The sequence below is a fragment of the Gavia stellata genome, chromosome 3, assembly GCF_030936135.1.
Source record: "Gavia stellata isolate bGavSte3 chromosome 3, bGavSte3.hap2, whole genome shotgun sequence".
Lineage (NCBI taxonomy): Eukaryota > Metazoa > Chordata > Aves > Gaviiformes > Gaviidae > Gavia > Gavia stellata.
Genome location: NC_082596.1, coordinates 20,363,792 through 20,375,984, shown reverse-complemented (window position 1 = coordinate 20,375,984; position 12,193 = coordinate 20,363,792). Strand labels below are relative to the sequence as shown.

The 12,193-nt window shown below is 40.7% G+C and overlaps 1 protein-coding gene across 2 annotated transcripts in view; it reads left to right on the top strand.

The window, feature by feature from the left end:
- The first annotated feature begins 2,713 nt into the window (after window positions 1–2,713).
- The window catches only part of EMC2 (ER membrane protein complex subunit 2), a 44,190-nt gene continuing 34,710 nt past the window's right edge, over window positions 2,714–12,193 (top strand). Inside the window, exons 1-4 of one of the 2 annotated variants that reach the window (XM_059815349.1) lie at window positions 2,731–2,771; window positions 9,909–10,022; window positions 10,261–10,275; window positions 10,805–10,816. In XM_059815349.1, coding sequence (XP_059671332.1) covers window positions 2,732–2,771; window positions 9,909–10,022; window positions 10,261–10,275; window positions 10,805–10,816 — 181 coding nt within the window. In that variant the 5' untranslated portion in view covers window position 2,731. Of the gene's footprint in view, window positions 2,772–9,908; window positions 10,023–10,260; window positions 10,276–10,804; window positions 10,817–12,193 lie in introns of both variants that reach the window. The other variant, XM_059815348.1, reaches the window with a different exon arrangement.

Below are 12,193 nucleotides of genomic sequence, written 5' to 3'. Positions count from 1 at the left end.
TTTGCTGTACTGGTAAGCTGCAAATAAAATAAATATGTTCTTCTTCCTTGGTAGGTGTCACTTCTCTGAACCATAATTCTGAATAAATTATTACTGAACTGACTGATGGGTTTCATAATAGAAGAGAAAGCTCTTTTAATAGGAAACTGAGCGGAAAAGGATATTTGTTAATTTTTGTTTTTAATTTCCATTTGGTAACATGTAAAACTAGCTGTGATACCTACAAAAAGCTTATGGTGAGTTTTCTGCATTTTTAAATAGCACCCTCAAAACACCTTGCCTTCACCATTATTATGTGAGATTTGGATCACTACCTTTCTGGTTGGTTCCTGCAGAAGTGGCACAAGAGCAAAACATGACAGATCCAGAAAAGAGATTTCATATGACTATTGGCTTTTTGGAGCATTTTAAGCTTTATTAGCAAAACACTTTCAACTTTGAATCAAGTAATTGAGCTCCTTGGCATTAGAAAACAGCTTTCAAAAACACTGTTTTAGTTTCCAAGAAAAAGCTTAATACCAAACCCACTTCTGTTTCCAACTATAACAGTATCTGGCATAACGGGATATTGTAACAATAATTCCCGGCTCTTGGTGAGTGTGGATGATTTTCTCTTCCACAGTAAGAGCAGAGGAATGCAGTGGAAGGGTCAGTTTTGAGCTCGGCAGAAAGTGGCGTATGTGATTTTAGGCAAGTTGTTCAAGACTACGTCCAAAAAAGGCAGCAGGCGACACTTACAGTGCATAACATCAGGATTCAGTCTCCTCTTACAGTGCAGGTGGAGGGCTGTATGTCTTAGGAATCAATCCAACATAACCGAGAAGCTGTCTAGATCTAGCTAGCAGAGAGATCAGAGTCATCGCTGAGAACAGTAACTGGACCGAGCGGCTGTGAGGTACCGTCTCCTGCCGCCTGCTGAGACAGAAAGTTGTGGGCAGGTGCAGAAGCACAGGGCTAGATGTCAGGGGAACTCAAAGTCCAAACCCCTCCCAAACACTTCAAACACACATTTCTCAAATTTCAGTTCCTTCAGCATTAGGTGGCAGCTGACTGGGCTTTTAAAAGGATAAAAATTTTGGATTTATATGCTTAAAAGTTCTGTCTACGTCCCACATTAGGCATTACAGCTAGCTTAGCAATTCAGCAGCACTGATCTCTGCAAGCTAATTTCTCATTTTACCTCAGCTATTTCAGTGTTACCCTGTAATGTGCAGAGCAGGTGTGTGCTAAATCCTTTATGGATCTGGCACGTAACCATTCTGCATTCGTTCCTTTACCTGTAGAACAGGAGTAATACTTCCCTACCCATAGGAATACTATGAGAATAAATACATAAATGTTCTTGGAATTGTCCAGGTATTATAGACACCGGCATTGTAAAATTAGCTGGAAGTACAGCTGTGCTATACAAGGTCTAAAAAATTCAGTGACTTAGAATATTAAAAACCACTTTTGAGGGAAGAAAATTTAGGCATACAGAGTTTTTTTAGACTACCATTTGAATTCCAGTTGAGGCCTTTTAGCTGTTGAAGTCATTATATGTAATTACACTGTAGATTGTATTAAGAATTAGTATTTTAATTTAGTTCAGAGGAAGCAACACAATAAATACAGAAACAGTTTTCTTGATACTAGGGTACATTTGTTGATGGAGCTAGGGGATTAATTCTGAGTATGGAGTCTGAGGCATTTTCCAGAGGAGATCTTGTCAGAGTTTAATGTCAGACAAGTAAGTTTCTGGTGGCATTTTCTAAAAACCAGTTCCTTTAGCATACATGAAGTTAAAAACCCATCACCATTTTTTGAACATCTTCAGTGGAGATATTGTCTAACAACTACACAGTATTGAAATTGAGAGCCTTCTTTACTAAGAAAGCCTTCACCGCTGTGACTGGTGGTCAGCAGAAGCCACAGTGTCTGAAAATAAATGGCGGAGGGGAGACAGAGGTGGGTGCGGCCCGGTGGGGGGCCCTGGCCCCGCTCCCAGCTGTATGCCCCTTCAGGGCTTCTCCGACTCACCGCCAGAAATTTGTTGCTGTGGTGTTCACCACACGTGGGGTGGCTGGAGCAAACGCAAAGGAACGGATGGTTCATCCTCGTCTCCAGAAGGAGCCAGGAGGCATGAAACGCACTGGCAGTTCACAGGCTGACGAGAAGCCAAAGCAGGCGCCTCCTCACCCAGTGCGTGTTCAAGGTGTAAAACTTTGCACCGCGCCAACTGGACGTGGAAAGTTTATGCGGATTATAAAATAGAAGAAATTACTGTGCAGCCTTTAGTGCCATCTCTGGTTCAGGCTAAGCGAGCAGCGACTCTGCGTTTTAACTCAGCTAAGCCAGGCCTCTCCGGCTGCGGGCAGGACAAGCACGGGGTGCCACGGAGAAGGCGACCGCACGTCTCCCCTGGTCACTGCACCCCCGAAGCAAACACAGACTGAACAAACCCCCAAACCCACGACGGGGTAAGTGCCAACTTTTACACTCTCCGTCCCTGCCAGCTCCGCTTCCTCGGGGACTCACGTCCAGCGGGTTTAGGCCGTCTCCTGCCGGCCCCGCCTGGGAAGGAGGGGGCGCGGGGGCGGCGGGAGCCCCGCGTCGGCCCCGGCGGGACTGCGCAGGCGAAGGGCGCGTCAGGCGCCCCGCCGGGCCGGCCCCGCCGCGGGACGCCGCCCGCCCTCCCCGCCAATGACGGCCGCGGCCGTCACGGCGGCGCGTCACGCGGGCGGCCGCCAAGATGGCGAAGGTGTCGGAGATGTACGACGTGACTTGGGAAGGTAACGCCGCGGCCAGACGGCGGCCTCCCGGAGGGCCCGGGCTCGCGCCCGCGCCGACCGACCCCCGGGCGCAGAGTGGCGGCGGCCGCACCTGCCTGGTGCCCCCGGAGCCCCGCCCCGCTGCGCGGCGGGCCTGGGGCAGGCCGGCGCCTGTGCCCCGGCAGCCGGTGCCGGGCGCTGGCGGTACCCGGACGGGGCCGGGCGGCGGCACAGGAGGTTAGGGCGAGGGTTCTGGTAGCTGCCGGGCTTCTCGGGCTGTGGGTGGCCGGCACAAGGCGGGCGGCGTTGCCGGAGAAGCGGAGCCGGCGCTCTGTGCGCAGCCCCTCGGGGACCACGGGGCCGCCGGCTTGTAGCGCGCACATCGCTCGGAGAGCAGAGAGGGCCCCGTGCCGGTCCCCGCTGTGCGGCGGGGTGAGCTTCCCTGCTGGGGTGCGCTCCCCAGGCGCCGGTACAGGCGGGGGCCCTCCAGCAGTTGCCCCCGCTCTGTGGGGACGGGCCCCCGTTCCCCCAGAGGATGGCGGCGGGGCGTTCCTCCCAGCCCTGCTTCCCGACCCCCCTAACTCTAATACGGCCCTTCGGGGAGGAAATGGCCTCTCGGTTGGGTCAGCAGTTCGTGTCTCAGTTAACCTTTTGGAACGCCTTAAAGTTACCTGATGTTTCCCTGAAACTTGGTGATAAGCGTTTGTGGAGGAACTTCCAGAAGCTCTGAAGTGACACAAAAGTTTTTGAAAATCCTGCTCCCCAGGTCTTTGTAGCTTTTGTCTCTGTTTGATCATAAGTATTATTTACTTTTTTTATAGCAATACTTTTTGAGGTTTACCTCAGAGAACCATTTTGAATGGTTCTTCTCTTGTAAGCAGTACATGTTCAAATGCAAGTTCGTTAGAGTCTCCTATCAGGAATAAGTTACTGCTTCTCCATAATAATTTTGTCTGTAAAGGAGGAACCTTTACCTGGGTAGTCCAGTACATTACAGACATTATACAGTAGAGAAGATAATGCAGATAAAAGCTGTATGATCTTTGATTTTTTTTATTTATTTGTTGCTAATCTGTGCAGAAATAATTGAGCAGTTGCAGGTGAATAAAAACTTAACAGAATAATTTCCTGAGTGTAGACTATTAGTTGGTTTGGTTTTGTAGTATGGAGATAAGAGGAGGAACATTGCACAGGACGCATTTTAGCAGATGCCAGTAACTTGCCCATCAGAAATAGTGCCCATGATGTCTTTCCTGCACCTTTTTCTAGAGGACTCCAAAGAAAAACAAAATGGAATTTTAAATACTCCGTTTTGAGCTCAAATTGCACTAATCTCAGAAAATATTTTAGCTGGTATTGAAAAAAAAATAGTGCTGTAATTGAATGGTTAAGGATGAAAAAGCGGGCGTCCTTGCCAGCATGTCTGATTGTTGGTATATAGTTTTGCTCTGATATTTGGTTGTATCACCATCATTGACTAAATTAGCACTTTGGGAAAAGATTGGTTGCTTTTTCTTTTATAGCTGTTGTGAGAAGGTATAGCAGTTGTGAAGCTCAGCTTGGATAGACAGCAGGCAGGCCACTGTGTAGGATGGGAAGTTGTATGGAGCATTACTGGTGGTACTGTTAGACTTTCCCAAAAGTTGCTCTAAAAACACCTTGCGTAAAGAACTTATCCAGTTTTTATTTTGCTTGAACAGAAATTGTTACAAAAAGCAGAGATTTAGGGTTTCTTTCCTCCTGTTGTTCTCAGTTGTCAGTGATTGGAAAGAGAAATGAGATTTTTCACAAGGTAGGTAACATGCATTGTGGATATGTTCTCTCTGCATTTAGCCCAGGATTGTTTTGGCTGAAAGTATTGCAGACAGAGTTGGTGTCTTTATCCTCTAATGTTAAGGCCAGGTATAGGACGCTCAAGCTTACTGCTTTTGGTCTTGACTAATTCATACTGAAGTGAGCATCCTACTCTTGTGTTGTGGTTTAAGTCCAGCCGGCAACTAAGCACCACACAGCCACTCACTCCCTCCCTCCCCCCCCAGGGGGGATTGGGAAGAGAATCAGAAAAGTAAAAGTGAGAAAACTCGTGGGCTGAGATAAAGACGGTTTAATAGGTAAAGCAAAAACCGTGTGGAGAAGCAAAGCAAAACAAGGAATTCATTCACCACTTCCCGTCGGCAGGCAGGTGTTCAGCTATCTCCAGGAAAGCAAGGGCTCCATCACGCGTAACGGGTACTTGGGAAGACAAACACCATTACTCTGAATGTCCCCCCCTTCCTTCTTCCTCCCCCAGCTTTATATGCTGAGCACGATGTCATATGGTCTGGAATATCCCTTTGGTCAGTTGGGGTCAGCTGTCCCGGCTGCGTCCCCTCCCGACTTCTTGTGCACCCCCAGCCTACTCGCTGGTGGGGTGGGGTGAGGAGCAGAAAAGGCCTTGACTCTGTGTGAGCCCTGCTCAGCAATAACTAAACCATCCCTGCTTTATCATCACTGTTTCCAGCACAAATCCAAAACACAGCCCCATACTAGCTGCTATGAAGAAAGTTAACCCTATCCCAGCCAAAACCAGCACATCTTGGAAATAACCTCCATATTCTATTTCCAAGAGTTTTGATTGATGTTTGTGGCATTGTGTTAGGTGCGTGGTTTTGCATATGGGTATGCTGAATAGGAAATTTTTGGGGACTAGCTGGGGAGTTTTGTCATATCAACTTCTAAGTTGATATCTTCCAGTTTATGTCCAAATTAAAGACTTGGAGTATAGGGGAAAACCTTGAAAATCTTGTGTGTTGCTACAAGCAGCTGTCTGCGCTTTAGAAGCACACATTTGAAAAATTATGTATTTTTTCCTCTATTTTAAGAGATGCAAAGTAAAGTAAAAGTGAACGGATTACTGCAACAGACCATGCAAAGACTCTTCTCAGAGAAGGCGGCTCTTCTCTCTACTCCATGTGTACTTTTAACAGATCCATAGTGCAGTTAGGCTTTTCATGAGTGGGGTGATCCCAACCGTGTTGTGACCCAGTCCCTAACAAAGAACTTGAACACAGCTCTAGGAGCTGAATGTAGCTCACCTTGCATTTGTCCAAAACACTTGATTTCTATGAAGCCAGGTGTATGGTTGGTATTTATCTGAAAAATGTCCTTTATATACTCAGTCCTTTCTAAACATGATGCTTTTTACTTAAATATTGCTCAAAGATGAACTGTGATTGAAGGTTAGGGAAGAAGAATAACATGAGGCAAATGAAATACAGGTTATACCTTGCTTTGTTTTCACTCTTGTCCTTTGTGACAAAGGTGGGAGTTTAGCAATAATTAAATTGTATGTTAGGTAAATGCATTGCACAGGTGGTTCAGCAAAATCACTGAAAATAACTGTGATTTCTACTGTTGGAGCTGTTGTCTTTATTTTTCTTTCTTTACTTTGCTGCTGTGTCTTGAGCTTTAAAGTGCATTTTGAAATCTGTGGAGCAGGGAAGCCTCTTTTAATTTCAGGGTCTTGATCAGTAGACTTAGATGATCCAAACATGGCATCAGGGTGCTATGATATTAAAAGAAATGCGTACATGTTGACATGCATCGTATATTTTTTGCTTGACACTGAAGTGATACGTTGCTTTTGGGTTTTTTTGGTCATTGTTGCTAATTATCCCATGGAAAATGGTGGTGTATTTCCAGCTTCCTTCATATTTAGAAGAACTAGAAACTACGTGAAGTGACAAGGAACAAAGGACTGCAGGTCTGGCAAAGAAGCATGATGTAGTGGGTTAGCATGTCAGTCGTAACTGGTCATGTGCAGCCTCTTACAGGAGCCTCTTAAGCCGTGTAGAACTTTATGGAGACCATTCATTAGTATTTAACATGGTTTCAGTGGTACATTAAAAATTAATTTGGCCCATGAGTGGGAATACTAAAAAAAAACCCAAACAAAACCACATGTATAGTGTAATTTTAGAAGCAGGTTTTGTAGCACACAGGTTAGTTTTTGTGTGCAGAATTAGTGTGATCTGCAAACAAGAAGCAGTCTTGATAGAAACTATTAAAGTAACAGTTGGCTCTCACAGAAGACTCATCTGACATATTGTCAGAATTGGACAAAATAAACCAGGTTTTCTTTTCTTTCTCTTCCTTGCACAGAGGCATAACTGCGTTAACATCCTAAACCCAGGTAAAATGAAGGTGTTGACTTTCAGCTAGTGATAGACGGGCTTTCCGGAGATCTTTGAATGCTGTCATGGCAACTCTTGTTCCAGTCAATAATTCTTATTCACTGGATATCAAAACAACCAAACAAAAAAGGTGGCATATTATCTAAACTAGATTTCTCTTAATACAAATTGAAAACAAGTGAAAAGAATCTTTTGCAAGATTTTGAATAGCTGATGATGACTGTTGCTTAAGTTACTTAGGTTTTCTGGACCATTAAATTAGCATTACTGTTTCTTATATTAAAAATTACACTGCTTAAGTAGTGACATATTAAGAGGTTCTTTTAGATGTTCATGGGAGGGTTTTTCAAGTAATTCTTTGTAATTTTTGAAAATATCATAAAAATGTTTTATAAGATGAAACTTAACAGTCTGTATATGCGAGGCCATTTTCTTGCAAAAGTATGTATCTGGGCACATCGTATATAACAAAGAAAATCCCAAAGAAATTTTAAAACTGAACACTTCTGTCTTTAGTATCTCTAGTCGTTAGGGTCCACTTCAGATGACAAAATTGGTTCCTTCCTGTGACTTGGAAACTGAATTCACATTTACTTTGTATGGAAAGACTCTTAGGCAGTAGCAAATGGTCTAACATTTTATATCTTTCATAATCTGTGTACAATTAAGCATGGGTGAGATGTTTTTGTTGTGTTTCATGTTTTGTTTGCTTGCTTTTATGTATTCGTAATTTTCAGTTGTAATCAAAGGGACAGATCAGTTCACTCTGCATTTTGTATATAAACTTACAGGATTACAGCAGGCAAAGGTGAGATGCTGAGGTTGTAGTTGAGGCCACTTCGAAAGCTGAGTTGTTATGGTTAGAGGCAGCATCCGCAGTGCCCAGCTAAGCTATGATCCAACTAAACAAGGTATAAGCAGTTATAAGAGGATGACTTCATATCTGGTTGCTCAGGCCAAATTAACTGATGCCTTAACAGACACAAAAATAAAACACAGGTTCTTTCTTTTGGCTTCTTGTAGGCTGCTTACATGTTTTTAGGGAACAGCAAACATTGTGGCAAGTGCGTCTGCTCCTTTGAACTTCTAATGTTTTGATTTATATGGGCAAAGCTTGCTAATTTAAGAGAACCTAAGGCTAAACGAAATCTATCAATAGCTCAGTACCAGCCTTTATATGTGACAGGAGTAATTGCAATTAAAACTAGACATTTCTTTAACAATTTTTTTTTTCTAAAATCCCCAATTGCTACTGCCCAACCTTGTATTACGTGCTATATGTAGATTTGCCTCCAAGACTTAAATTATTACTGGCTGACTCTTTTGATAGCTTTCTTAGTAAAAATTTCATTAAGTTTGACAACATTGTAAAAAGCCTTGCGTAGGTTTTACTGCAGTTTTTAGCAGTTTCTTTCTTCTACCTTTTACTTAAAATTCAGTATTTCCAAAACTAATGAGCCTTTTGATGGATGCACACGTGTGAGAACATTTATTTTAACTTTGTTTTTTTGGTCATCAGCTGATATACTATTCTCTGTCCTGCAGTTTTTTTCCGTCGCTGTAAATGCTGTACTTGGCTAATGAATGGTAGATGTGCATTCTATTATACATAATTCAGACACTATTCCATTTGGAATCACACTGGGATGGAGGCATTGATACTTTCCAAGTAAATGAGTAGGTAGAAATCAGACACCTTATTTATTTTTATGGGTTTAGCTTGTCAGCTTTTGTGAATGTTTGTGTTCTCTCACATTCTTGCTGTCTAACTTTGAATTTCCAGGGACCATCTTGAGCCTAGAACCATTTGACTTTACCCATGCATATGAAATGTAACCCTGTGGTGGTTTTGGTTGAATTTCAAAATACAAAATGTAGCACAATAACAGTCTTATGAGTGATACGAGATCACTTCAGGTAGATGGAAGAAAGTTCAGTGCTTAATTTTTACTGTCAGTTATGTTAACTATGTGTTTTGAAGCGCAAGAAAAAATGACAGTGTTTAGATCTGTCATTGTGTTTGGTTTTCCAGCTGTTGTAAAGTTTAAAAAACATATTGGCAACAGCTGTCATGTTACCTTCATATTAGTAAAGCCACTATCTATTAATGAAAACTATTATCCTTAAGTTTCCTCAAAATCTGTTCTTCTATATGGAACATCTACATGTATATAAATGTATATGTGTATATAAGATCACATTCTTAGCAATTTTCTGATCCAGAGGATAAATAAAACCTAGGCTAGGTAGTGCTCTCTAGCTGACTTCATGAGTATGCCTGCTGTCTTGGAGAACTGATCCATGGTAAATGTATTCCTGAAACAAAAACCCTAATGCTAAAATAAACCGTCTTTTCTGTCTTACCTAGGTGGTGGTAATTTTTATACCTTTGGGCACTTCCTTGGTGTAGAAAACCTTTACTTCCCTGTCTGTCTTGCAGCTCCTTTCCGTAGGAGCGTGTAGATTCTTTTTAGAGTGAGAGTTCGCAGCGTTTTGCATACAATGATAAACGTGAGCAGTGATTGAGTTCTCACAGTTTTTCTAATAACGCTTCAAGTGACGATTTGTTCACCTGGAGCAGAAGTGCATTTTTAGTGCTGTTTGTAAATGTAAGTGTGAAACCACTTGGGAGAAATCTCTTGTTTATTTTTCTTAACCATGGGTAATGTCTGCTAACTTTTACTATTTATTGGATAACTAGGTATAAGGTTTTTTTACTGCATATGTTACTAACCTGAGAGAGTGCAAACAGTTGAGTCAATTATATTCGAGCATGAGCATCGTTTGTCTGATACGATTTCAGAAGTCTGGTACACCTATCTGTTCTCTAGTAGTTTTCTAATATTAGTAGAATTCACCTTTTTAGATCTGTTGCTCTCTAAACCCATTTTTCATATGTATATTTTCCAGAAATAAAATTCAAATTCCATTACTATCTGGAAATCTCAATATTTTCTTTTTATTTTTTTCTGTCCTTTGCCCCCAGATATGCGTGATAAAATGAGGAAATGGAGGGAAGAAAACTACCGAAACAGTGAACAGATAGTGGATGTTGGAGAAGAGTTAATTAATGAGTATGCATCTAAACTCGGAGATGACAGTAAGTAAACAATCATTATCTTTAAAACTTCCATTGTCTGATTTTGTTTTCTCTTTTCAGCCTTTATTTTGTACATCTGTGTTGCCTTCCTGTATCTGCTGATGTTGATGAAATATATACTACTTTCTTAGTCTAATAGGCTGCCAGAATTCCTAGATTTTATTTCTTTCCCAAATATGGGCTGCAGTGAAAACAGATGGAAAAATTACCTACTAGAAGTGTTAGTTTGTTGTATTAGTAGCTAGACCATTATGTGAAAACTTGATGTGAAGCTGTTACCTAGCTGTCATTTGACTGATTTTCTGTTCTTCAACACTGCGACTAAAATTGAAAAGTATCTTTTTATAACAGAGAAAGCTATTCCTTAATCAAGTCATACATGCTGCAGGAATTAATATTAAGGCTGTTTTTATTATAACATTACATTTGTGATATTGTAGTTAAAGGTAAATCTAAGTTTCCACTATTCATAAAGTTATTATTTTCAGGTTATTTTAACTACCTTATACTAATTTCAGTAGATAGAAGCTTGGATATAGTTTATTACTAAAAGAGAATTCTTTAGAAACGTGCCACAATACAATAGCATTCTTTACTATAAGCATAAAATAAAACAAAGTATAACAAAGTGTATCAAGTACATGCTTGTTTTTAGACTGCATGGGTAGGCTTAATACACCCACCTGCAAGACAGTTGTCATAGGTTCCCTCTGCTTTAGAACAACTTTGAGAACTAACCTGGATTTTACTTCCGTCTTACCATGTTGCTAGTAATTTATGAGATTTGTATTTTAGTAAGAAATTGTTGAGGAGCTTGATGTTCCTCTCAGATCTTAGCGATGCCTTTCTGAAACACTGTTCTCAGTAAGGCAGGCTGAGTCATTCCTTTCTTGTCAGTGTTGAGTTTGTCCTTTTCAAGATACATGTATTCTATTCTTTCATAAACTTGACATTCAGGTTTCATTAGATAAATTAGCTGCAATGTTCCTGAGGTTCTTAGCAAATGCATACAAGTATATGAAATTTATTTATGTATTTGCATTCTGTATGATTTTTTTTTTAAAGTAGTATCAGAATGGTAACTGTATACAGTTGTAAAAACAAACAAACAAAAAACAACAACCAAAAAAACCCCCAGACAACTATAGTAGACCTAGAATTCTTTCTTGGGTAGCCACGGAAGGTGAATGAGTTCTATATGGTGTCTTGTTGCTTCATGTGTTTTCAGAAGATACCCGGATATTACAAGGGCTGATTTCAGAATGCATATTAGAAGGAAAAATAATGCAATGGGGTAGATTGTTTGGGTATCTCTGTAACTTGCCTCCTTGGGCAGAAGACATCCAATGTAACTGGGGAAAAAAAAAGATTGTATCATTATTGCAGTTTCAAAAATAAAAATAACTCATTAACTACTCAGTCTAAGGGCCGGGGATACTATTAACCACATCATAATTTTAATGAAAAGTTGGAATTTTCTTATGGACAATCTTATAGTCCAAAGCTATAAAGTTGAACTTTAAAGTAGAGGAATAAGACCTTTGGTGGTTTTTTGGGTTTTTTTCTAAGCTTGAACATGAAAGCCCTAGTATAGGTTAGAAAAACACATTCCTCTGGAGTGGTTACTTGATTCTCTTACAAAGGAGAGATTTGATTGAATGGGGAGAGCCATTTCATAAACTGTAGAAGTATCTTATTCTTGTGTTTACAGTTTTTTTAAAAAAAACATAATATATAATTTATATCATGGATATATGTTATCTGTATTTTGTCTGTATCTGTGTACGTATTTTTACATTCATGGAAATAATGTATACATTATATAATAAAAATGGAATATATGTGTTACAAACAGTTCCAATGAGGAAGAGGGGTTACAGGCAAATTAATGCCTGTTTCTCTTCTTTTGTATACTTAGCAAGAAATAGTATTTTCTGTAAAAAATAGTGGAATTTCATATCACAGAAACTGTTTTTAAAAATGAGAGGGCCTTTGTTATTTTTATTTTCTATTTTATTTTTATTTTCTATTTTTATTTTGGAAGACATTTGCTTCTGTTTCAGTTCTGTGAAATGTTGGGTGCACCTGATTGGGTTTACGTGAGTTCAAAACACTTAGTACTTCTAATACTCGCATCCCATTTTTCTGTCTACCATAACCTCTCTTTTCTG